Genomic DNA, 26,757 nt, shown 5'->3' on the forward strand with positions numbered 1-26,757 from the left:
TGATAGCAGAGACCCACGATAGATAGATAGGTAGGTAGGTAGGTAGGTAGGTAGGGAGGTAGGGAGGTAGGTAGGGAGAGAGAGAGAGAGAGAGAGAGAGATGATAATAGATGGTAGACATACTGTAGATGATAGATAGATAGATAGATAGATAGATAGATGATAGATAGATAGATAGATAGATAGATGATAGATAGATAGATGATAGATAGATAGATAGATAGATAGATAGATAGATAGATAGATAGATAGATACATAGATAGATAGATAGATAGATACATAGATACATAGATACATAGATAGATAGAGATGGAGATGAGAGTCAGATATAATAAAGAGAATAGATACAGACAGACAGATGAGGTGAGAAAGAGAGAGAATACAGATGGGGTGAGAGAGAGAGAGAGAATGACATGAGTGAGTGAGAGAGAGGAATGGAGACATAGAGAGATAGGAGAGATAGAGAGTAGATACAGACAGATGAGAAGTGAGATAGAATGGCAAGATGAGAGGGAGGGATAGAGAGGCCACGATGAAGGTGAGAACGATGTGAGTCAAATTTAAGAGGAAGAAGGCGTGTTTGGTTTTTTTTTTCTTCAACTAACTGTGTTTTATTAAAAGGCAGAAGTTTTGGCGAGCTGCAAGCTCCCTTTTTTTCAGAGGCACCAAGCGGCTACTCCACAGGGATTGATTTGATGCTCAAGCGCCAGAGTCCTTGTTACAACAACCCTGCAGGTAGGCCCCTGCTCCAGCTTTGTGTAGGTTGACGGAAGCACCAAGAGAAGATGCAAAAACAGGCATCTACGGAAAGGCCCAACGAAAGATGGAACACGATGCTTCGTTCATCCATTTCGTGTTTGTGACAGAGAGCTCAGCAGTGGGCCCTTTCCTGCCTCCTGTCCAGCTTCAGCAGGGGGTTGGACTAGAAGACCTCCGAGGTCCCATCCGACTATACTGACATTGCCTCCTTCGCGGCGTTTTCCACATCGGCCCAGCTAACAAAGGACTACTTGGTGGCCCAGTACTCCGCTCGGAAGCTGACGTTGGCCAGGGCTTGGTTGAATTCGATCTCGGCTCGGCTGCCGATGGATTCCCAGTAGAAAAGACGGTTACCATGGAAGACGGTAGTCCTCAAGGATTCAACGTCTCGAATCTGGAATAGGGAAATGGTGCTTACACTCAGCCTGCCCCCATCGGTGGCTATTTTGCAAGTCCATCATCTATCCATCCATCCTCATTCTATCTCTCTCTCTTTCTCCATCCATCCATCCATCCATTCATCTATCCCCACCCTGTCTCTTTCTCCATCTATCCATCCTCACCCTATTTCTTTCTCCATCCATCCATTCATCCCCTCTCTCTCCATCCATTCATTATCCATCCATCTATCCTTCACCCTATCTCTCTCTTTCTCCATCCATCCATCCTCACCCTACTTCTTTCTCCATCCATCCATTTATCCCCTCTCTCCATCCATCCATTCATCCATCCATCTATCCTTCACCCTATCTCTTGCTTTCTCCATCCATCCATCCTCACCCTATTTCTTTCTCCATCCATCCATCCCTTCTCTCTCCATCCATCCATCCATCCATCTATCCATCATCCTATCTCTCTCTTTCTCCATCCATCCATCCATCCACACCCTATCTCTCTCTCCATCCATCCATCCATCCATCCATCCATCCATCCATCTATCCACTCTATCTCTCTTTCTTCATCCATCCATCCATCCATCCATCATCACCCTCTCTTTCTCCATCTATCCATCCATCCACCCCCCATCCTCTCTCTTTCTTTCTCTCTCTCCATCCATCCATCCATCCATCCATCATCTTTCTATCATCTATCTATGTGTAGGTTTTCAAGAAAAGATTGGGCAGCCCTTTGTCTGAGGCGATACAAAGTCTGCTGCCTTGAGCAGGGGGTTGGACTAGAAGACCTCTAAGGTCCCTTCCATTCCCTCTCCTTCTACGTTCCAATGTGAGGGGTCCGTGCCCCAATTCACACCTTACCGAAATGTAGCCGGAGTGGGTTTCGTTGGCCGTTGTTTGGAACTCCACATACATGGCATGGATGGCAATGCGCAGGTGGGGCGCCACATCAATAAATATCCTGCAAGCCATTTGTCGTTCCCCATCCAGCGATGGTCCTGGGTTCAGGATGAGCCCCTGGGGACCAAACAGCTGCCTGTCACAGGCTACAGAGTGGGGAAAAACATAGAACACAGAATAACAGAGTTTTGAAGGGACCTTGGAGGTCTTCTAGTCCAACCCCCCTCCTGGGACAATTAAATCAATGTCTGCTTTTGATTTCAGGACCAGCAGGGATCGCTTCCAGGTATCTGCTGCAGCGAAGGACATAGAATACAAAACAGAATACAGAATGACAGAGTTGGAAGGGACCTTGGAGGTCTTCTAGTCCAACCCCCTGCTCAAGCAGGAAATCCTATGAGTCGTAGTGGACAACCAGCTAGATATGAGCCAACAGTGTGTGGTGGCAGCCAAAAAAAGCCAACGCAATCCTAAATTGCATGAACAGACTGCCATCAGTTGGAATTAGTGTCAGGTGTCCTGCTTGGGCGGCGGGGGGTGGACTAGATGACCTACAAGGTCCCTCCCAACTCTATTCTCATTGATTGATTCAACCTGGAAATAAGGAGGAATTTTCTGACAGTGAGAACAATCAACAGAAGTTGCCTTCAGAAGTTGTGGGAGCTTCATCCCTGGAAGCTTTCAAGAAGAGACTGGACTCCATCTGTCGGAAATGGTGTGGGGTCTCCTGCTTGGGCAGGGGGGTTGGACTAGATGACCTCCAAGGTCCCTTCCAACTCTGTTATTCTATTCTATTCTATTCTAACCCGTATCCCATGGCTATCCAATCTCTTCCTAAAAGCCTCAAGCGTTGGCGCACTCACAACTTCTGGTGGCAAGCAGTCCCACGGGCTTACACACCTTGGTGGTATTTCTTCTCTGCCAACTTGCTGGTGTAGTGTAACACAACGCCGCTGCCCGACAACAGCCGCCGTTGCCTTACAATCAGAGTGTTGGTGTGGGAATTCACCATCAACAGCTTCAGTCTCTTACAAGCCATCCTCCACATTGTCCGGGTCGCAAAGAGTAATATTTCTCCTGGGGAGAAAGAGATGTCGGAGAAATTGGGGCCCCTTGAAAACCTTTTAAGCCCTGGATACATCTGACTGACAGATTGTCCTCGACGTACGACCACAATCGGGGCCCGAAATGCCTGTTCTTCAGCCAGGCATGTGTTAAGGAAGTTTTGCCCCATTGAACGACCTTTCTGGCCACCGTTGTTAAGCGAATCGGTGCAGTAGTTAGCCACACGGTTTGTTAAGTGAATCCGGCTTGTTGAAAGGTTGTGAAAGGGGATCAGGACACGTACACACACAACACAACACACACACAACACAACACAAACACAACACACCCCTAACCTAAATTTAGACTCTAAATTTGATGTGGGTGGGTGGACGGATGGATAGATAGACTCATAGACAGACAGATAGAGAAAGGGTGGGTGGATGGAGGGATGGATGGATGGATGGATGGATGGATGGACGGACAGACAGAAAGATAGCTTGGATGGATGGATGGATGGATGGATGGAGGGAGGGACGGAGAGAGAGACAGAAAGATAGATTGGGTGGATGGATGGACGGACAGATGGATGGAAGGAAGAAAGGAAGGACGGACGGACAGAAAGATACATTGGGTGGATGGATGGATGGACGGTCAGACAAAGATAGATTGGGTGGATGGATAGATGGATGGATAGATAGGTAGATAGGATGGATGGATAGCTGATAGATAGGTAGGTAGGTAGGTAGGTAGGTAGGTGGGTAGGTAGGTAGAGATAGATAGATAGATAGATAGATAGATAGATAGATAGATAGATAGATAGATAGATAGATAGATAGATAGATAGATAGATAGATAGGACGGACGGACAGGACAGGATAGATGGATGGCTAGATGGGATGGGATGGGATGGATAAATAAAATGCAGTTCAATAAACAGAAGAACTGGAATTCGAGGATGAATTCTATTATTTCTTCATCAAGAGAGGCGAATAAGAAAAAAGATGGATAACATGATGAGATACGAATGGGAGGCTTCCTGGGTTGAGGATCGGCACCAACCTGCCAGACGCTCACCTGCGCTGCAGTTCAAGGAACTCTGCAACACCTGGACTGTGATCATCTCTCCTAAAGGCCGGCCTATGGCAGCCGTGCAAATCCTGGCTTCCACACCCGTCATGTTGATTAAACCGCTGGGACCCAGCCACTGCCTTCCACAGATACCTGGATGAAAAACGCCAGAGGAGGAGAAGACATTAGACATGGGTGCAGCCAGGTGAGTCGCACCCCTTGGAAACTGGGTAGAAGAGAATATTTGTAGTTTGGGGACTAACTGTGGGGACCTTGTTAGTCTCTGAGCTTGGTTGTTTTCTTGTATTTTGTGACCCAACTAGGTAGCATCATCAGTGCTGGAAGGAATGGAGTAGAGGAGGAGGGGGGGGGAGGAATTCACTGTCAACTCAATAAAAGGGGTTTATCGGGACGAGGACTCGGCTTCGTGCTCCCGGGGGAGCCTAGGTCAGAATACTAGGCCGGATTTTGCTGGATTTTCCCACCAAACCCAATCCTATTTCCGCAGGGCACAGGTCCTGCCTCAGATTAAAGCACTCTTAATAACCAACGGTGCTACGTAACTGGATTCCTCTGAGAGATCTGCCTTGGTTTCCTTCTTCTCAGGGTCTTCTCCTTTGGACCACGGAAGGTCGAAGGTCTGGTCCTGACGTCCTTTGTGATGAAGAGTGGCCTCAGGGGTGGTCAGGGCCTCTGTCCCTGGAAGCGGGGTTGCTGTCGGGACATCTGCTCCAAGGTTTGTCTTCATCGTGGTCTGTTCGAGGCATGGGGTGGTGGAACACGTTCTCACCATCATGAGTTTAGGGGCATGCATGCACAAAAGAGGGTTGACTCTGGTCTTGGTTTGGGGGTTGACGCAGAAATCCTGCCGTCTCTGGATGCCGGTTCCACAGGAGACGGAGCACTGGAAGGATAGAACCAGAGATTATAGACAGTCCTCGATTTACAACCGGTAGCTTACCAGTCGTAAGTCGAGGACTGCCTCTACACTGTTTTCTGGGCCTTAGTACTGAACTGGTCTACTAATGTCCTTTTTTTTCTTTTCAATTTCTCAGCTGGGAAGTTTCCAAATGTGTCCCCAGCATAAATATTGGCTGTTTAGCTTTCAACATACCGTATTTTTTGGAGTATAAGACGCACCTAGCTTTTGGGGAGGAAAACAAGAGAAAAAAAATTCTGCCTCCCAGCGACTTGCCTCCTTGCTCCAAACAGCAAACAGCCTGTTTCAGTTTCAGCACAGCCTGATAAGCACAAGCAGCTGATTGTCGATTGGATCGGCCTCCCGACGATCAGCTGTTTCAGGCTGCAGGGATTGCCATTGCCTATTGCCGCCTCTGCCTGCCCCATTTTCGGCCTCCGCATCCTGTTTTCAGCCCCCACGCGCCCCGTTTTCCACCCATTCCGGGTGGCGGGGATCAGAACGAGCGGAAAATGGAGTGTGCGGAGGCAGCAATAGCAATCCCTGCAGCCTGAAACAGCTGATGGTTGGGAGGCCGAGCCAACTGATAATCAGCTGTTTGTGATAATCAGGCTGTGCTGTTTGCTGTTTGCTGCAAGGAGGCAAATTGCTGGGAGGCCGAGGCCAAAGGGTGGGCGTGGGCGGGGGCTACATTCAGTGTATAAGATGCATCCAAATTTTCACCCTCTTTTAGGAGGGGGGGGCAAGTGCATCTTATACTCTGAAAAATACGGTAACTACGTCGATTACATTAGACTAGACTTAAAAATTCATTTAAGTAGCCTATAATTCAGCAGGAACCATCCAAATGCTGGCTAAACAAGGCTGTCACATTAAGCCAGAGTATTGCTTCTAGGTTGGTCTGCATCCTGTGATCCTCAACCTATGACTGTTCGCTTAGCAACCGTTTGGAATCACGACGGACAGACCCCCCCTAAAGCTAACTTACACGGCAGATTTAAAATTCATATGACCCCCTAGTTTGCATTTACAAAGTGGTGGGAATTCAGTTTATGATGCTTTTGACAGAAAGCGGCATTTCTTTCCAGTTTCCACCCCAAAATACGCCCCATAAAAACGGGCTCGCTTTACGACGGCCACGTTGGCGTTACAACCACTGCAAAAAATATATATATTGTACAATCGGGCACAGGGTGAAACCCACGTCACGGTTGTAAAGCCGAGGACTTATCAGCTTTCCCAAGGACTCTGGAATGTCACTGCAGTGCAAATGGGGGTACCTGCGTCCATGGGGTGAACCCCCATTCGTAAGGGCAGACCCGGAGGATACAGGGTATGATGGAGAGGGGCTTTTCCGCTTCTGGGCAATGGCCCTCGGCCACCTCCACCTCTCGGCCTCCAGAAAGCCTCACGCAAGCCACGGATTGGGTGGCCACTCCAAGCCCACAGGAAGAGGAGCAGGGACCACGCTCGCTCACTTTCCAGCTGGGTTTTTATAGAGAGAGAAAAGCAACGTTGAAGGGAGAGGCAAGTCAGTTGCAACTGTCTCTCTGTCTGTTCTTCCTTCCTTAAAATAAACTAAAATAAAGTAAAATAAACTAAAGGAAAATTGCTTGCCAATCTCCCAATTTAGAAGGACAAAGCTAAACACCTGGGTGGACAGGATTCCAGGTGGCACGCTTCCTGTTCTTCAGGACGCAATGAGTCCTCGCAGGCTGCGTCTGGTAGGACCTCTTCCTCCTCCTCCCCAGTCCCTCGTGCACAGTACAATACCTTGCGCATAACACCTTCACCGCACGTCACACTACATGCACCTTGCTTGTAAAACCACCTGTGTGGGAAGGAGAGGGGCAGAATCCAGGTGAAAAAGGCAGCCTTTTCATTTCGAATAGAATAACAGAGTTTGAAGGGACCTCGGAGGTCTTCTAGTCCAACCCCCTGCTTAGGCAGGAAACCCTACACCACTTCAGACAAATGGTTCTCCAACATCTTCTTAAAGACTTCCAGCATTGGAGCATTCACAACTTCTGGAGGCAAGATGTTCCAATGGTTAATTGTTCTAACTGTCAGGAAGTTTCTCCTCAGTTCTAGGTTGCTTCTCTCCTTGGTTAGTTTCCACCCATTGCTTCTTGTTCTACCCTCAGGTGCCTTGGAGAATAGCTTGACTCCCTCTTCTTTGGGGCAGCCCCTGAGATATTGGAAGACTGCTGTCATGTCTCCCCTAGTCCTTCTTTTCATTAAAGTAGACATACCCAGTCCCTGCAATATGTTTTAGCCTCCAGTCCCCTAATCCTTTTTGTTGCTCTTCTCTGCACTCTTTCCAGAGTCTCCACATCTTTTCCTCATTGTGGCGACCAAAATGCCGTATTCCATGTGTGGCCTTATCTTATGCCACCATTTTTCCTGCCCCTGTTTAGGGACCGTCTTCTGGGACTCGAGGTCCAATCCAGGAACTTTATAAAGCGAGGTAATCCTCGGACTTATGACAACTGAGACTAGAGTGACGTTCTGTCACTAAACAAGGAGGCTGTTACCTGAAGCGCGCCTGATTTTTTTACAGAGGTTTTTTGGGGGGCTTTTTTTTGCCACAATAATTAAGCTGTTGTTAAGTGAATCCTGTAGTCACTAGGCGAATCCAGCTTCCCTGTCTTGTTGGGAGCTAGCTCAGGAAATCCTAAATGGCAATCACATCACACACACACTCCAAAAAAACCACCGCAACCATCACAATTACACACCAGTTGTCCAAATTATTATTATTTCACTTTTAACTGCGTTGTCATTCGCTTAACAAGAAAAGGGATCACATACGTTTGGCCATGGGGTTGATTACAACTGTCAGGACTTACGACCGCGATAGCCGGGTTCCATTATACGTCCGTAACTCGAGGACTACCCATATAGGTGGGGAACGTCTGCAGACACCCCCTCCCCCCTTTACCTTGGTGGACATGGGTCGGGGTTGCAAATTTCCAGGCGGCTTGCTGGTTTCTGGGTCTGGTTACAGCGTCCCTCCTCTGTTTCTTCTTTAGTGTCGAAAACCAGGCAGACGTAACTCAGCAACATCCGTCCTGTGGAAAGGAGCAGTCGGGGAGAATGTTATTAGCGGCATCGATTTTTTTTTTCCTGCTTTCCTTAGCTTGTCCTCAACAGGATTCTTTCTTCAAATGCTCCCATGTACCCAGCAAACAAACATGACTTTATCTTATCTGGGGAATTCCGGGAGTTGAAGTCCATCCCGTCTTAAAGTTGCCAAGATTCAGAACTATGGCCTTAGACTTTTCTTTCTTTCCTTTCTTTTTTCTCATTCCTTCCGTCCTTTCCCTTCCTTTTCTACTTGTTTCCTTCCTTCCTCCTTCCCTTTCCTTCCCTCCCTCCTTCCTTCCTTTCTTCCCTTTCCATTCCTCCTTCCTTCTGTCTTTCCTTTCCTTCCCTCCCTCCTTCCTTCCTTCCCTTTCCATTTCTCCTTCCTTCCCTCCTTTTACTTTTCTCCTTCCTTCCCTTTCATTTTCTCCTTCCTCCTTTCCTTTCCTTTCCTTTCTTTTTCTCATTCCTTCCTTCCTTTATTTCCTTTCCTTTTCTCCTTCCCTCCTTCCTCCTTCCCTTTCCTTCCCTCCTTTCTTCCTTCCCTTTCCTTTTCTCCTTCCTTCCTTCTTTCCTTCCTTCCCTTTCCCTTTCTCCTTCCTTCCCTTCCCTTTTCTCCTTCCTTCCCTCTTTCCTTTCCTTTCTTCCTTCCTCCTTCCCTCTTTCCTTTCCTTTCTTCCTTCCTCCTTCCCTTCCCTTTCCTCCTTCCTTCCTTCTCTTCCTTCCTTCTTTCCCTTCCCTTTCTCCTTCCTTCCTTCTTTCCTTTCCATGCTGATTAGAATGCACTATTGCAGCCTAACTCTGCCGACTTCCAGCAATTCGATCCTGACTGGATCCAAGTTGACTCAGCCTTCCCTCCCTCCTTACTACCAGCATTACTATCGGTTCGGTGCCCGAAAAATTTTGCCCTCGTCAGAGCCTTCCCCTGACTCCAGGACTGGCCCATGTTCCTCCCCAACCTCCTCACTGTCCGAATCTGCTGCCAGCTCTGACCATACTGAAACTGGATCTAAGGTCAAGGAATCCAGGGGAAAAAATATCCTCACCTCCTCCGCAGGAGACCGGACACTTTCCAGCCAAAGGGCTCCAGACATACACAGACTGATTTCCAATCCGGTCTTGGTCTTCTGGAGCACCAGATATGGATTCCTGTTTCAGGAGACATCAAAACCATCACAAGGATACGGGTGGAAAGGAAAGTGCTTTTCTGAGATCGAAATGCCAAAAAGGAAACCAGAGATGACAGACAGTCCTTGGTCTTACGACCGGTCGCTTGTAACTTGAGGAATATCTATATGCTGTTTTCTTCTCTCCAGTACACAGTTGGTCTACTAATAGGTAAAAGGTAAAGATTCCCCTTCCACATCTGTGCTAGTCATTCCCGACTCTAGGGGGCAGTGCTCATCTCCGTTTCAAAGCCGAAGAGCCAGCGCTGTCCGAAGACGTCTCCGCGGTCATGTGGCCAGCATGACTCAACACCGAAGGCGCACGGAACGCTGTTCCCTTCCCACCAAAGGGGGTCCCTATTTTTCTCCTTGCATTTTTTTAACGTGCTTTCGAACTGCTAGGTTGGCAGAAGCTGGGACAAGTCACGGGAGCTCATATGAAAAGTCACGGGAGCTCACGCGGCCTTAGGGATTCGAACCGCCGAACCGCCGACCTTTCTGATCGACAAGCTCAGCGTCTCAGCCCCTGAGCCACCTTGATCTACTAATACCTTTTTTCCAGCTAGTTTTTCGTTTTGGTTGCTCTGCCTAGACATTTCCAATGTATCCCCAATGCAAATATTAACCGGGTTTATCTGCTTAGCTTTCAGCATGCGAGACTAGGCTGAAAACTCATCCGATTAGTTTCGCTGAGTATGTAAAGTCAGCCCCTCTAGGAACCAACTGTTGTCTCCTCATGGCCGCTAAACAAGGCCATCGTGGCCACTAAATGGATGGCTGCAAGACTACAGTAAGGGCAGTGATACATACGTACATTGCCCCATCCCAACGGGCAGACGTCCACAGCGCAAGGCACGAAGGCCGGGGGTTTCTGGTCCGCTGGGCACAGCTTCTCATCCACGGTGGATTCCTGCCCATCAGTCACCTGGACACAGGTCACGTCCCACGTGGCCTCTCCCAAGCCACAAACGGCAGAACATCTGGCCAGCTGTGATTTCTTCCAACTGGATGGGGAAGAGAGAGGAGTCCAGGACTGGCTGTCCTTTCCCTATCTTAAGAGATCTTCAGGGGGGGGGGAAACCCCACTCTACACCTGGGACAATCCAGAAGTTGCCATCGGAAATTGTGGGAGCCTCATCCCGGGAGGCTTTCAAGAAGAGACTGGACTGCCATTGGTCAGAAATGGAGTAGGGTCTCCTACTTGGGTGGAGGGCTTGGACTAGATCAGGAGTCCCCAACCTTTTGGACCTCAGGGGCCACTAAATCCATAATTATAAATCCCGCGGCCACTAATATAATCTAATGACCGGCTGGATGGGCGTGGCAAAGTGGTCATGTGACTGGGTGGGCGTGATTTTCTTTTTTTTTTAAATCATCCTTAACTCCGCACGGATGCGAAGGTAATATTTTTATCCTGACATCGTGCAAGGGGACACAGGTAACCGCAGACGATGAGTTGAGACAGCCGTCAGAAAATTATCCAACTCCGAGCCACTGTATATAAACAGGGAGAAAGTCACACCCACTAGCACTGAGGACGTTACCTAGCTGGGTCATGAAATGTCCACAAGAAAACGCCCAAGCTAAATATTTTTATAGTCTAAAAGAATTTACCAAGTGTTTATGTTTTATATATCTATCACTATTTTCAACAGGATATCTTTACAGTATGCACTTAGAGTTATATATTATATTACCTATCAAATGTACATAAATTCATTATTATGAATTAAGCTCAGAGCTATTGTATATAAACAGGGAGAAAGCCACCCTTACTAGCACTGAGGATGTTACCTCGCTGGGTTGTGAAACGTCTCCAAGAACACAAGCAAGCTCAGAGAACACCACAGAAAATGGATAAATTCGGAAACTGGCTTAAGATGGTTGAGAGGACAACAGATTGAATGGATACTGGTCTGATTGAGCTCACTTGACCCTTCAAAACGAAAAAAGAAGTTTTCACTCACTGCGGTTGGCAAAATTCCACATTACACGTTTCTTGCCTAGAAGTGGGCTTTGGCATCTTGAAGCAATAGCGGTCCTCCACCTTCTCGCCTCTTGCCTGGTCCAAGCAGGAGTAACGGACTTGCCGTGTGCCTGCAGAGTGAAATTTCTCATCGACGAGCTCAGCGCCTTAGCCCCTGAGCCACCGCGTCCCTCGCTCCCCACGTACCCGGTGCTAAAGATAAAAGAGTCATAAAAGGACAATTGAGCAACTGACCTGTCCCACAGGTGACTGAGCAGGGGCCAAACTGAGACGTCCAGGTGTGGCTCTCTTTTTCCCTCGGTCTAAAGTAGCTGAAGGTGATATCGGGGCTGGTGGCACTTCCATATTCTTTCCCATATTTCCTGTAAACCTGGATGGAAAAGAAACGGGCATATAGGTAGTTGTTATGGCCCACCAGCGGCCAGTGGAGCTGGCAGCAGATTCAGACAGGGAGGAGGGTTGGGAGGAAGATGGGCCAGTCCTGGAGTCTGGGGAAGGCTCGGATGAGGGCTCTGTGTCGGAGGCAGAGGGGGGGCCAGAGCCCTATGCCAGTTATCAGCTGCCTTCGGAGTCAGACATCAGTGAGGCAGAAGAACAGCTGGAGCCTGTTCCCAGTGTGCGCATGCGCAGAGTGGCCAGACGAAGGGAACAGCTAAAGAACAAGGGTCAACTTGGGAGTAAAGCCACAGGGGGACGATGAATGGCCCCTCCCAGAGGAAATAAAAGAGGAGCGAAAGGGGAGTGGAGTTTGCAGGAGACAATTAGTTCGCTTCATTGGTTCATGATACTCCTTGCCAAGTTCTGCAGATATCAGCCTGGCAGCTCTCCAAGCCAGATAAGGTCTGTGACCGTAAATCCTCCCTGGAAAGACTGTGCTGGATGTGAATGAGCTTAATTCACAACAAATTAATAAAAGGGTTTTTTGTCGGGACCAGGAGTTTGCTTCGTGCTCTCGGGAAACCTCGGTCAGGACAGTAGTGCTCAAATTTGTTTAGTGACCATTTTAGGATCTTTTTCTGCACTTGCGACCCTTGGAGCTGCTCCGTAGCTGCTGCGATTTCACCACCTTACCTGTATCTCTGTCTCTTCCTGAACCTGTCCAGCCAGGCGAATCTCCTCTAAGCTGGGCAGATTATCTTCCGTAAGGAAGACCTTATATTCCAACCTGTTGTCTTCCACGATCGAAGGATAGGTGACGTTTAAAGAAATCCGTCCTTTTCCAGCAACTGCGTATTGTCCTTGGATTTTCACAGCTAGGATTCATGGGATAACAAGAGTTGGAAGGGACCTTGGAGGTCTTCTAGTTCAACCCCCTTGCTCTAGCAGGAAACTATAATGTTTAGACTGCCAATTCTCTTTTTAAAAGCCTCCAGCGATGGAGCACTGATTAATTGTTCTCGCTCTCAGGAAATGTCTCCTTCGTCCTAGGTTGCTTCTCTCCTTGATTAGTTTCCGCCCATTGTTTCTTGTCCTGCCTTTAAGTGTTTTGGAAAATAGGTTGACCCCCTCTTCTTTCTGGTAGCCCCTCAATTACTGGTAGACTGCTATCGTGTCTCCCCTGGTCCTTCTTTTCATTAGACTATAGGGTCGACTCAGCCTTCCGTCCTCCCGAGGTCGGTAAAATGAGGACCCAGAGTGTTGGGGGCAAGAGGCTGACTCTGTAAACCACTTAGAGAGGGCTGTAAAAGCAGTGTGAAGGGGTAGATAACTCTAAGTGCTACTGCTATTGTTATTGTTTTTCCTATCCCCCTTAATTCCTTCCTTCCTTCCTTCCTTCCTTCCTTCCTTCCTTCCTTCCTTCCTTCCTTCCTGTCAGGGTGGAAATTCAGCCTTGTTCCCCTCCTGGGGTAATTGTATTTAATGAGGGATGAACCGTGGTTTTTCCTTGAAGTATACTTCATAATTAAGAAAAATAAACCCGAGATGTATTCTAAGAAACACAGTTTATTGTATAGAAAATGAAAACAAAACTTACTAGCTAATAATTACATTTTGGCAGTGTTCCTGCCTACCTTCTTCTTGGCGGGCGAACAAAGAATAATGATGTGGAAAACAATGTGGACATGCGTAGTGAGCTTAGTGATAAGAGTCAGATCAGTCTACCGTATGTCTTAGAGTCTAAGCACAGCTGGCAAACAAAAAACGCAGTGACCCTTCCTTCCTTCCTTCCTTCCTTCCTTCCTTCCTTCCTTCCTTCCTTCCTTCCTTCCTTCCTTCCTTCCTTCTTTTCCTCCTTCCCTCCCTCCCTCAGCCTTCCGTCCTTCAGAGGTGGATAAAATGAGGACGGATGAAAGGGCTACATGCTGCTCCGGAGTCGTAGATTGCTGACCCCTGTTCTAGGCCATCGCCCTTATCCTGCCCCCTAATCCAATTTTGGGCTTCATTGACTCACCCAAGTGGGTGAAGAGGGGTTTCCGGTTGACCACGTGGACTGAGGTGGCGTTGGGAGACAACATCAGGAAGGTGGTGTACTCTGAAAGAGAGAGCAAGCCAGGGGAGTTAGAAGATGGTTGTGAAGACCTCCAACGAGCAATTTAGAGGTAGGGAAAGTGACTAGTAGAAGGACGCTCTACGTTTCCTGTCCAGCTCTTGAGTTCCTCAAATCATCCAGTTGGCCACAGAGGCTGAGTGAGCGGCCTTCATAATCCAACCCAACAGGTTGGTTTTCATGTAGAGGCAAGCCTCAAGTTACAACCCTTCGAAACTTACGATGGTACTGGGGGGGGAAAAAGCAACTTACGGCAGGTCCTCACATTTACAGCCATTGCAGCATTTCCGTGGCCACATGGACAGAATTTGCGGAGCTTAGCTTACCGGCAATGTATTTGTGAGAGTTTCAGAATTCCGTAAGTTCCTGGCCCACTTATAGTTCTACTCTTACCTCCTGGCGGATATTTTTATTTGGGATAGTTTTTAGGGTTAATGTTTCTTAAATTTTTAAAATTTTAATCTAACTTAAACTAAATCTGTACAGTGAACCATTGCTACCTCCTCCAGTCCTATATTTATTTTATTTATCTTATATTTATACTATGTATATGTATTGTTCGATTGTTTTAATATGATTGTACACCGCCCCGAGTCTCTTCTGAGAGAGGGGCGGTCTAGAAATTGAATAAAGTTAAGTTAATGCCGTTTGGGAATTTGCCAGGAAATTCAATGAGGGAAACCAGATTTGGCTTCATGACCATTCGAGTCACTTAACGACTGGCTGGTTTATGTAACAAGCATACCAAAACGGTTGTATAATCGGGTGCAACTTGGTTAACAACCACCTTGCTTAGCAGCCCAAGTTCCAGTCCCAGTTATGGTTAGAACAAGGATTATCTGTAGTTAGGACTGGACAAAAAAAGATAATAGACAGGGTAGAATGGGATTATACCTCTGGCTTTTCCCTCATTGAAAGAGCCCTTCACGTTTACGCACGATGTGCCATCTCCTCCGCATATTTGACATGCATCCATCTTCTTTCCGGAGTCCATCTGGCCATCACACCCAAACACCTGAAGAAAAGGCAGGAGAGGATGGGGAGGAATGAGCTGAAATTGTTTCCTGGAAACCATGGATCTGAAAGCCAGCCAGACCTATCGAATCTTTTGATAAGGAGACATGAACTGTGAGGGGACGTTTAAGGCAGGAAAGAAGCAAGAAGAGAATTTGGAAGTCCCATCGCTCTCACCCTGCAGCTGCCCATCACACACAAAGAGAGGGTATCTTTCTCCACCGGACTGTTTTTCTTGCATCTTGTCCCATCGATGAATCGTTCCCCACGGCTCACCATGAAGTTCTTCCCAGCTGCCTGGCACATATATTGGCACAGATCATCTCCTGGAGGTAGAAGGCAATGGGGAACTCAAATAATGCAGGAGCAGGAGGACGAGGAGAAAAGGTGGAGGAGGGGAAAGAGGGAGGAGAGGAAGGAGAAGAAATGGAGGAGGGGGAGGAGGGAGGGGGAAGAAGAGGAAGAAGAGGAAGAAGAAGAAGAAGAAGAAGAAGAAGAAGAAGAAGAAGAAGAAGAAGAAGAAGAAGAAGAAGAAGAAGAAGAAGACAAAGTAGTAGTAGTAGTAGTAGTAGTAGTAGTAGTAGTAGTAGTAGTAGTAGAAGAAGAAGAAGAAGAAGAAGAAGAAGAAGAAGAAGAAGAAGAAGAAGAAGAAGAAGAAGAAGAAGACAAAAAGGAGAAGAAGACAAAAAGGAGAAGAAGAAGAAGTTGCTGCTACACCAGACCCAAGGCTTCTCCAATGCAATGTTCTGACCGAATCTGGTGGCAACACTTAGCCATAACCTTCAACAGGCTCATGTCCATCATGGATTCATCCAATCCCCTTTCACAACCATCCAACCATCACTACTTCTTATGGTCACGAATCTCACTCTCTTTCCAGTCAAGTGGTCCTTGCCCTTTGAAAGAGGGACAAAACCTTCCCTCCTTTCTACCCTTCTCCATGGTAAATGTGATTTTGAACCCTAGTTTGCCACCCAAAACAATTACCTTTGGCATAGCTCGCTGCTGAAATCCACCTGTAGAAGGAAGGCAACTGCCGTTGAAGGTAGAGTGGCTTCACGTTGGTGGCTGAACACTGCTCATCCATGAAATCCATCTGGGTCCTGAGGCAGGGCTTCAGGAGAAGAGAAGTCAGAAGCTCAAGGCCACAGTCTCACCGTTTCCTCTCCCGAAGAGAGAGTTGAACTTTGCTTTCGAAGGGTTAGGCCTCCCTGAGAACTTCGGGCAAGGCCTGCAGGTTTTTTCTGGCCCTTCCAAGTGGAGGCATCTAATGGTGGAACACCACAACTGCAACATCTGCACTTGCCAAGATAGTGTGAATGATAGTGTGCAAACCAGGGGGGAGGAGGGATGATGAGCAAATGAAAAGATAGGTTGCATTTTTGCTGCATCGACCATCTTTTCTTCAGAAATACGAACTGTTGTCTCCTACAACCACCACTCTCCTTTCCTTCTATTTATTCCCCAGCCAGGGAGGGGCCGTTCAGCATCCACGTGTGCTTTGCTTCCTGAGTCAACTCCTTGTTCCTTGTTGTTCCCCTCTCCTAACAGCTCTGTGCATACGCACATCTGGAACAGGCCCCAGCTGTTCTTCCTCCTCGCTCATCTCAGCCTCCAAAGGCAGCTGCCTCTCCAGTGGCTGGGAAATTTCAGACGGCCCAGCCTCTATCTCTGCATCCGACACAGAGCATCCATCAGAGCCTTCCCCACACTCCAAGCACCTATACGCAGCCCCCAAACAGTTCCTTCTTCAAAACTGGAAAGCTGTCAAGACTTATCTGAAAGAGAACATTCAGATCTGAAGCCCACCTACCTGCAGATGACAAATCTCGGCCTCCAAGGCTTCTCCCTGGCACGGTTGCCCACCGAAAGCAGGTCTGAAGGAAAGAAAAGGAACTTCTGAAGCGAGGTGTTCCTGACGTCTGGAACAGCTGTTTCTCCTCAGGATTTCATCATCTTTTAATAATGCAGTGGTCATAAGTGCGAAGGTTGTAAGAGGAGGAGAAGGGAGGGGGGAGGGAGGAGGAGGAAGAGGAGGAGGGGAAAAGAAGAAGAAAGGAGAAGGTTGAGAAGAAGAGGAAGACAAAGAGGAAGACAAAGAGGGAGACAAAGAGGAGGAGGAGGAGGAGGAGGAGGAAGAAGAAGAAGAAGAAGAAGAAGAAGAAGAAGAAGAAGAAGAAGAAGAAGAAGAAGAAGAAGAAGAAGAAGACAAAGAGGGAGAGGGAGAGGGAGAGGAAGAGGAAGGAGAAGGAGAAGGAGAAGGAGAAGGAGAAGGAGAAGAAGAAGAAGAAGAAGAAGAAGAAGAAGAAGAAGAAGAAGAAGAAGAAGAAGAAGAAGAAGAAGAAGAAGAAGAAGAAGAAATAATAACAACCAGGAAACTAATTTTAGAGGAAGGAAGGAATAATTTTTAATTGAAATTGGTGCTAAGGACAGCATCTCACCAGTCTCACTGAGCTTCTTATCATTATCCTCTTTTAATAACCTCATAATCCTTTGAGGGGCGGAGTCTGGGCAACTGAATGGAGCTGAAATGTTTACTGGCCCGATGCCCTTCCTGTCACCATTGCGGAGTTATATTCAGCAGATACTATTCTCATCATGTCAAGAGAGAGAAACATTGGGAAGATTGAGATCTTATTTACCGGGGGTTGTTGCACTGTCGTTGTCTTGACCTGATCCCCCCTCCACAGCTCCTGGAACAGGAAGTGAAGGAGGACCAGCTGGACCACTGCCCGTGCACCATGCTAACCGGAGACAAATCTTCTAGGGAGCTGCAGCGTCCTTTGGAACACCACTGGGGGAAGAGAGATCAGGGTAGCAGCACAGTTTATGATGAAACAGCTTTACATTACAAATTGCTTTATGCCTTTGCAGGAACATCTGGCAGGAGATAAGTTGTTTTGACCTAGGCTTCCCCCAACCATGAAGCAACTCCTTGTCCCGACAAAAAGCCCTTTTTTATTAAGTTACTGTGAATTCCTCTCATTCACCTCCAGCAACGTCTTTCAAGGGAGGATTTACAGTCACAGACCTTCTCTGGCTTGGAGAGCTGCCAGGCCGATATCTGCAGAACTTGGCAAGGAGCCTCGGAGAGTCACGAACCAATTAAGCGAACTAATGGTCTCCTGCAAACTCCACTCCCCTTTCGCTCCTCTTTGATTTCCTCTGGGAGGGGCCATTCATCATCCACCTGTGGCCTTACTCCCAAGTCGACCCCTGTTCTTTAGCTGTTCCCTTCATGTCTAGTCACTCTATGCATGAGCACACTGGGAACAGACTCCAGCTGTTCTTCTGCCTCACTGATGTCTGAATCCGAAGGCAGTCGATAACTGGCATATGGCTCTGTCCCACTCTCTGCCTCCAAAACAGAGCCCTCATCAGAGCCTTCCCCAGACTCCAGGACTGGCCCATCTTCCTCCCCAACCTCCTCACTGTCCGAATCTGCTGCCAGCTCTGCTGGTGGGTCAGAACAATAGTCAGATTTCTCGGGTCCAAAGCTGGCTGTGAGTTTGAGAAGCGCGTGATGACCCTCTCACCACCAAGAAAAATCTGATTCTACCTTGTTGATCCCACATTCGGTTCCATCCAGAAGTGGGACATGGAGCCGAGAGCAGGTGGATTGATCAGCTGAATTGGTGTGGCAGGAGAGAACTTGGCACATGTCCTGGGAAAAACAGATGGGATGGTCAGGAAAAGGGAAAAAGATGTTCGTGACTCATAATAAATCTATTTCTGTTGCCTCCTTTATCCCACAAAACTGTAACAACGCTAAAACAGAGAGACAAGGATACAGTGTTTGTGTGTGTGTGTGTGTGTGTGTGTGTATGTATGTTGCATTTGTGCTGATAAATAAAGGGAGACTAGTATAGATCTATTTCAAGCTATTTAGCTCTCATCAGCTAGCCATACCCTTACTGGGAATCAAACCTGGGCTGTATTACAAATTAGGCAGATGTATTAGTCATTAAGCCACAGGCTCTCCTTTATCAGCTAAGCCACGTGTCTCCCTTTATTTATTTATCAGCACAAATGCAACACAAATGTAACAAAGGCAACATAAAAGATGGTTTTCTGCCTGGATGGACTCCTGGAGTGAGCCGAAAGACAGAAAAAGGGAAGCAGTGTGCTCCCTCCCGTATTTGGGCATACCAGGGGTTGTGACACAATACACACACACACACACACACTCCCCTGGATGCATGCAGGAAAGATTTAAGAGAAAAAAATGCCCAGGGACAAGATAAAGAATCAGGAAAGACGAAGAAGAAGTTGACTCTGCAGAGACAGATTGTATTCTTCAGTTTATCTTTTCTGGCGTTCTTTCTTTCCACCGTTTCTTTTTTCCTTCCTATTTTTTTTTTTTTTAACTTTCTCCCTCTAGCTTTCTCATCCTTGTCCGCAATTGGAGTTCTAAGAATGTGGCTGAAGATGAGGAAAGGAAGGAAGGCTGTTTGAATGAACCCTTGCCAGCCTTCTAAAGCCTCTTCTGCCTTCGGAGTGGTGAAAGCCCACCCAACCCAGAACCAACAATTTTACCTACCACATCATAACTGAAAGTGCAGGCCGAAGCCCCCGAACCGAAGGCGATTTTGCACTGTTCCTCTGCTCCAAAATACAGGCCAGGCTTCGCTTCCGGCAGGCTGCTCTTTAACGCAGGCAAATCATTCGTGCAGCTTGCTTGGCCTGTACTGGTAATAAACCAGAAGAAAACTAAGGTGGCTGGGTTAGTTGGGAAGAATAGAACCACCTAGGTAACATCATCAGTGCTAGAAGGGAGTGGGGTTTGCAGAGAGGAGAAGGAGGAGGAGGAGGAGGAGGAGGAGGAGGAGGAGGAGGAGGAGGAGGAGGAGGAGGAGGAGGAGGAGGAGGAGGAGGAGGAGGAGGAGGAGGAGGAGGAGGAGGAGGAGGAGGAGGAGGAGGAGGAGGAGGAGGAGGATTATGGAATCCTTGGTCTGTGAACTTGGTTGTTTTCTTGCAGACGTTTCCTGACCCAACTAGGTAACATCATCAGTGCTAGAAGGGAGTGGGGTTTGCAGAGAGGAGAAGGAAGATGAAGAGGAGGAGGAGGAGGAGGAAGAGGAGGAGGAGGAGGAGGATTATGGAATCCTTGGTCTGTGAACTTGGTTGTTTTCTTGCAGATGTTTCCTGACCTAACTAGGTAACACCATCAGTGCTAGAAGGGAGTGGGATATAAGGAGGAGGAGGAGGACTGTGGGATCTATGATGCTCTCTGAGCTTTGTTGTTTTCTTGCAGATGTTTCATGACCAACTAGGTAACATCATCAGTGCTAGGAGGGAGTGGGGTTTGCAGAGAGAAGGAGGAAGAGGAGGACGAAGAAGATTATGGAGTCCTTGGTGGTTGTCTTCTTGCAGATGTTTCATGACTCAACTAGGTAACATCCTCAGTGTTGGTGAGTGTGCCTTGCTCCCTTCTTACGTCTCGTAGCTCTGAGCGCGCATTCATAGCAAACGTTAACTGATGGAAAGATCAGGCATCTTCTCTTGAATCTCTGCATTAGATGAGGATCCAAGGAAGAGAGAAAAAGCACAACCTTGGTCCTTTTACCTGACAAATGCCTGGAGCTGCTCTCTGCTGCAGACCGACCACGTCAGATCCACGCTGTTGTGTCCCCCTTCGGAGCCCATAATGTGTCGGTCTCCCACACAGCGGTTCCCTTCCCCATCATGGTCGATCCCAAAGCTGTCATCAAAAAACAGAATGGGGGGGGGGGGGAAGAACTCAAGAGGAGGGGTAGAGATCAAGATTATACCCAAATCCGAACAGCTTGCCTCCAGAAGTTGTGAATGCCCCAACACTGGAAGTCTTTAAGAAGATGTTGGATTGCCATTTGTCTGAAACGGTATAGGGTTTCCTGCCTAAGCAGGGGGTTGGACTAGAAGACCTTCAAAGTCCCTTCCAACTCTGCTATTGAATTGTCCCCTGGGACAATTTCCCTACTGGGTGTTTAATAACCAGCTCCTATTTACAATCACAATTTATTGTGTGTTTTGCTGGAAACTGTTTTTTTTTATTCATTTATTTACTAGCTGATAACCTGCCGTTGCCCGAGTATTTATTTATAGGGGAGGGGGAATGTCTGGACCAAATGTCCTTTCTAATGTTGATTTTCCCCCTTACTAGGAGGAGCCCCCTTGGGGAGTACCGTGAACCCATTACCATGGCAACTCAGCTGCGCTGTATAGTAGACGCCGATTTACAGCAGTACAGTAGAAGCCATTTGAAGGCACAACAGGCTGTATCTTAACAGAACCTGAGAGATGTTAGGGGTGTCTTACCTCCATGGTATTTGTTTACAGAGAGTAAGTTATTTGTGTACCAAGTTTGGTTGAAATTACTCAAGGCGTTCCAGAGTTACGCTCGAACATACACACACACACACAGACATCTGTTTTTATATATATATAGAAGATTCCAGACTCGTTCTGGTCTTCCTTGCCCACTGACCTGTGGGCAATCTCATGCGCAATGGTGATGCCCAAACCGAAGCCAGTGTCTTCGGTGATGACGCAGCTCCAAGACTTTGAACAGGCTCCTCCCTTCGAGGTGACTCCACGCACCTGCTTGTTTCCATCCGGGAGTTCTAGGTCAAATCTAGGCAGAAAAGAAAGAAAGAAAGAAAGAAAGAAAGAAAGAAAGAAAGAAAGAAAGAAAGAAAGAAAGAAAGAAAGAAAAAAAAAATTGAGGGAAAGAAAAGAAACTAAGCTAGGCCCAGAGGAAATGTTGATGTGGATAGAACTTGATGATGGAGAAGTTATGTACTATTGTAATTATATTGATATATAGTTCTGTTATTAATAGTATTGTGATGAATAGTATAACAAATATTATAACAAATGGGGTTTGATTGTTTAAAACCCAGATCTCACACTGTTCGGTGGAAGTTCAAAGTAATATGAATAAAATAAATAAAACATGTGGGGGGGGAATGAAGGGTGATTACTTGGTTACGTAAAGAACGAGATCTGCGTGGTAAGAATCCCGGTCATTCTCTGGGTTGATCTCCAGGCTCCATCGACAAACACTCTGGATCGAGCTTGTGATGTTGCTGGAGATCTGGATGCCTTCCTGGGAAGAGAAGACGCGTTGACCCCACAATTAGACCCAGATTCAAAGGGACACAATTTAAGGCTGAGACGTGACAGACCGCAACGAACCCCTCAGGGATGGGACTCCCATAACTTTAGGTGCTCAACTTTAAACTTCAGACCCACAAATTTGGATTGTCCAGACAGGTAGGTCTATTACCGTGATGGCAAACCTAACACGCATGGGCCAGAGGCGGCACGCAGAGCCCTCTCTCTGGCCACGCGCACCGCCGCCAGCTGCTCTTCTGGTTTCCCACATGCCAGCCAGCTGGTCTTTGCGGGTGCCGGAGTGCTGGAAAACAGCCCAAAAAGCAGCCTGAAAACGGTCCAAAAAGTAGGACATTTTCAGGCTATATTCAGGCTGTTCTCCGGGCTGTTTCAGGCCAGAAACGGCCTGAAAAACGGCCAAAAAAACCAGGCATTGGCATGCTGGCCAGCTAATCTTCGGGTTTCCAACCTGTATATACGTTCCAGTTTGAGCACTCGGTGCTGAAAAGATTCGCCATCACTGATCTATTAAAAATGGAAAAGACCTAATCTTTTTCTCTCTGGACAGTCCAAATACTTTACGTGGCCTTGGCAGTTAATATTTCATCTCTATCTGAAGAATACATATGGTGGACTGTCTCCGGTCACTTTCCTAAGGTGGGTCACAAATTCACAATTTTACTTTCCTTTTTCTGGAGAATATGGAGGTGAGAAAAATATCAATTTATCTCTCTCTTTCTCTCTCTCTTTTTACCTCAGGTTCTGTGAGGATAATCATTTTGATCAGATGAATCCTGAATTGGATACCCAGTGAGGGATCTCGAAGAAGTTCTGCTCCCTACGTAAGAGAAATATAGATATATAGATATATATTCAGATGATTTGTAGTGAGAAATTCAGATTCTGAGATTAACACATTATTATTTGCAGAGAGAAAGAAAATGCAACTAGGGAGGGGAGGGGAAGGGAAGAGAGGGAGGAAGAAGGAAGGAAGGAAGGAAGGAAGGAAGGAAGGAAGGAAGGAAGGAAGGAAAAAGGAGAGGGAGGGAGGAGAAATGAAGGGAAAAGAGGGAGAGAGGAAGGAAGGAAGGGAGGGAAAGAGGAAAAAGGAGGGAGGAACAAAGGAAAAAGGAGACGGGGATGGAAGGAAGGAAGAAAGATAGGAAAGAGAAGAGGGAGGGAGGAATATAGGAAAGAGAAGAGGGAGGGACAAAGGAAAGAAGGAAAACGGAGGGAAGGAAGGAAAAAGAGAAGGGAGGAAGGAAAGAAAGAAAAAGGAGAGGGAGGGAGGGAGGGAGGAAGATAGGAAAGAAAAGAGGGAAGGAAGGAAGGAAGGAAGGAAATTTCCCGTGTGAAGCCCCAAAAGAACTCACAATGTTGAGGTTGGTGAGGATGTACCTCTCTGTGTCTTCTTTGTGGAACTGGTGAACATCTGGCCCTGCCACCACTAAGAGCTCCAGATGTTGCACCTTCTCCTCAACCCCTCTGCGAATCCGGGAGGAAACTTTTCCATCTGCAACGGCACAGAGAGATGACAGAACCATGAAGCCCACAAATCCAAAGTTTGAAAGAAGTGGGAGAAGTTTCCACCCACATGGACAGGTTTAAGAAAAAGGCTCTCTCTTCGCTTCTCGCTTCTCTCTAATTTCCAGGGGGGGGGGAAACAAATCACTTACTGGTCTTTGCTGATGTTGACTCATCCTGCAGACTGCTGAAGACGATGTGGGGCCTGCGGAGATGGGAGTCCCCCAGCTGGTATTGGTGTTGCTCTCTCACTGGTCTGATGTGAATCTTTTTGCCCGGAACACTGATAAAACCTTGCTAAGGGAAATAAGAGACCCTCAGTGTGCTAATAACCAGATAATGGCAAATAATATAAATCCTTCCATTCACCACCCTTCCGTTTAGAACTGAAGAATGAGAAGTCGAATGTTAATATATTTTGAACCCTGAACACACTGGGACTCTGGGAGGTTTTAATGGAACTCAGCACTTTTGCAGCCCAAAAGATCTTGAGATGTTACTTACCAGCTGTCCTTCACAATATGTCACCCGGCATTTTGCCCCCAGGGGTTTGAGTGGCTTCCCTCCAGCGTAGCAATTATGCCTTAAACGTCGTAGCACACTAGCGGAAGAGTTTAATCTTCGGGTGCTCACGAAAAACGATGGGGAGAGAGCTTGATCTTGAGAGAACTCTAAGGCAAAGTGATCTCCTGAAGAGTGGAAGGAACAATGCTGGACTATACAAGATGTCTGTCTGTCTGCGCAGGAGCAAGTCAGAGGAACGAACTCAAATTCTGGCACTGGAAAAACGAGAATAGAGACGCAGATATGTTGGTCCTGAACCAAATTTGAATTGACTTTATATCTGGAGTGTTGTGTTGTGTTGTGTTGTGTTCTATTCTATTCTAGTCTTTCATCCCATTCCATCGCATCGCAACCCATCGCATCGCAACCCATCCCATCCCTTCCCTTCCCTTTGTTTTGTTCTGTTCTGTTCTGTTCTGTTCTGTTCTACTCTACTCTACTCTACTCTACTTTACTCTACTCTACTTTACTCTATATTCTATTCTATTCTATATTCTATATTCTATATTCTATTTTATTGTACTGTACTCTACTATACTCTACTGTATTCTGCATTCTATTCTATTCTGTATTCTATTCTAACTTGTATTATTCTATTCTAGTCTATATTTTTTATTCTTTTCTATTCTTCCCTATTCAAATTTCTATTCTAATTTTTATTTTCTACTCCTTTCTATTCTGTTTTACTTTCTATTCTCTTTTCTATTCTATTCTGCATTCCATTCTATTCCTATTCCAATCTAAATATGGAATACAACTGGGCTAGACCCATATACTTGCCTCATTGCATCTCAAGCCTCATTAAAATCAGGGCAACAATCATTAAAATCGGTGCCAGACGTGGCATCTTCTTACCTTTGAGACTTGAATTAGTCCCGAAATAAAAGTAGATGTCGCGGGCTTCCAAACTATTCAGAAATGTCTACAAGGAGAAAGGGGGAAAGAAAATCAAAAACCTCACAGATCAAGATCAAAAACTCCCAGACCACAGATCAAAAGATCATGGATCAAAGGACCACACATCAAAGAAGTCAAGAGTTCCACACGTCAAACCAGCAAGCAAGAGAGAGCTGGAAAAGAGATAGAGTTGAAAGTTTGCCGAAGTTAGATCCAAGACTGCAGGTGGAAAAATTAATATGGGCTGCAAGGAAATTAAAGAAAACTCACTTGTGTCATTTACAGATTGCACGTTTCTCGGTAAGAGGTCAAACTTACCTTGTGTGTTTCAGATGGCCAGCAAACCTTCAGGGTGAAAAACAACATCCAAAGACTCTTAGCCATGATTCACGAGCTGAAGCAAGCCACCTTACCGAGCAGCCCGGAAAAACACGGCTTTCTTTTGGCTTCTGCAAACAGGCAGCGGTGGGGCAGAAGGGCCCCACATTTAAAGAAATGTGACAAGCAATCAGGGGACAGTGTTTTTTTGCTAAAGGCGCCAGTGGGCAGAGGGCGAGCTTACGCAATATTTGCAGATCAGCAGCAACAACCAAATAATTGAGATGGAAATGAGTTTAAAAGGAGGGGTGGGGAGGTTTAAAAACTGTAGAAACAGAAAGGATGGAAGAGGACAGGAAAAAACAAATCTGTGTGAGGTTCTTTCCCATGTTTATTTTTCCAGTAACAGCCTAATATCTCTAGAAAGCATGAAGAAGGCTGAGTTAATATCATTTAACGGATGAATATCATATTTACTAACTTTTTTTTTACTGTATAATTCTGGAAACTCCCCTACTGTTGGAGCAAAGCCATAAATATCCATTTCATAAAAAGTGGCGGATTCAAATCCAAGGGAAGTGTATGATATTGGCAAATGTGAAGCAACTGAAATTGGTCTAATATTTTGGGGGGAAATTGTCTTGGTGGGGAAGGTAGGCACTTCCATTTTAGCATCTCTCTAAATTTAGTGGCATAGAGACAAGACAAGGAAAGTGTCCAAATCATAAGTCAACTTTAAAATTATGTTTCCGTTGAGCTCAACTCCTGATCGCTCATGACTAGAGTCATGGTGAGTTTTTTGGGCAAGGTGATGTTAACGAAGGGTCATTGCCTGGTTCCAAAATATTGTTTAAATTCCTTCTCCAGCTAGCCAATACTCTGGAATTTTCTGGTGATCTCCTATCTAACTCCTAACTTTTAAAAAAGCAACCCCGATTAGCTAGAAACTCTCTTTTAGCTGGACCACCAACAGCAAGCCATTAGTAGTCTCAACATTGTGGGGTCCTTGATGCTCTCTGAGCTTGGTGGTTTTCTTGCAGACGTTTCGTTATCCAACTAGGTAACATCATCAGTTGCAGCGCAATGAATGTCTGCAAGAAAACCACCAAGCTCAGAGAGCACCGGACAGTTCAGCCCTGAGCTACCAATATTCTCTTCTACAAGTAATTCCATAATCCTCTGCTTAAAATGTGGCCAAGCCAACTTTCCACTTTCATGCCCAAAATACTCTGAATTGGCTGCTATCCTATCCATGTTCTATCCAAAGCATTCTATCCTATCCTATCCTATCCTATATTCTATTCTATATTCTCTTCTCTTTTCTTCTATATTCTATTCTATTCTATTCAAATTCTATTCTATTCTATTCAAATTCTATTCTATTCTATATATATTCTATATTCTATTCTATATTCTATATATCCAATATATTCTATATTGGGTAGCCATCTGTCTGAAACGGTATAGGGTTTCCTGCCTAGGCAGGGGGTTGGACTAGAAGACCTCCAAGATCCCTTCCAACTCTACTATT

General features: G+C 46.5%; 1 protein-coding gene and 1 long non-coding RNA gene across 2 annotated transcripts; one reads left to right on the forward strand and one right to left on the reverse strand.

The window, feature by feature from the left end:
• Positions 1 to 586: 586 nt before the first annotated feature.
• ADAMTS13 (ADAM metallopeptidase with thrombospondin type 1 motif 13) lies at positions 587 to 25,428 on the reverse strand. Its single transcript, XM_081967203.1, has 30 exons — positions 25,227 to 25,428; positions 24,867 to 24,933; positions 23,952 to 24,226; positions 23,600 to 23,744; positions 23,297 to 23,436; positions 22,678 to 22,761; positions 21,791 to 21,915; positions 21,295 to 21,441; positions 20,395 to 20,529; positions 19,369 to 19,516; positions 18,388 to 18,492; positions 17,471 to 17,622; positions 16,642 to 16,705; positions 15,816 to 15,942; positions 15,006 to 15,154; positions 14,709 to 14,829; positions 13,719 to 13,799; positions 12,398 to 12,579; positions 11,561 to 11,696; positions 11,307 to 11,436; positions 10,154 to 10,343; positions 9,220 to 9,322; positions 8,031 to 8,160; positions 6,741 to 6,920; positions 6,370 to 6,574; positions 4,735 to 5,074; positions 4,177 to 4,323; positions 2,956 to 3,132; positions 2,017 to 2,201; positions 587 to 1,154 (listed from the first exon to the last, which is right to left on the reverse strand). The coding sequence occupies exons 1-30, from the start codon at positions 25,290 to 25,292 to the stop codon at positions 1,008 to 1,010; spliced, it is 4,383 nt and encodes a 1,460-aa protein (XP_081823329.1). The 5' UTR covers positions 25,293 to 25,428; the 3' UTR covers positions 587 to 1,007.
• Positions 4,315 to 20,186, forward strand: LOC309399486. The gene is made up of 3 exons (XR_014176531.1): positions 4,315 to 4,375; positions 4,777 to 4,926; positions 20,102 to 20,186. It is a non-coding gene; the product is annotated as an uncharacterized lncRNA (long non-coding RNA).
• Positions 25,429 to 26,757: the final 1,329 nt, after the last annotated feature.

Source organism: Natrix helvetica, assembly GCF_964273705.1.
Source record: "Natrix helvetica genome assembly, chromosome: 15".
NCBI lineage: Eukaryota > Metazoa > Chordata > Lepidosauria > Squamata > Natricidae > Natrix > Natrix helvetica.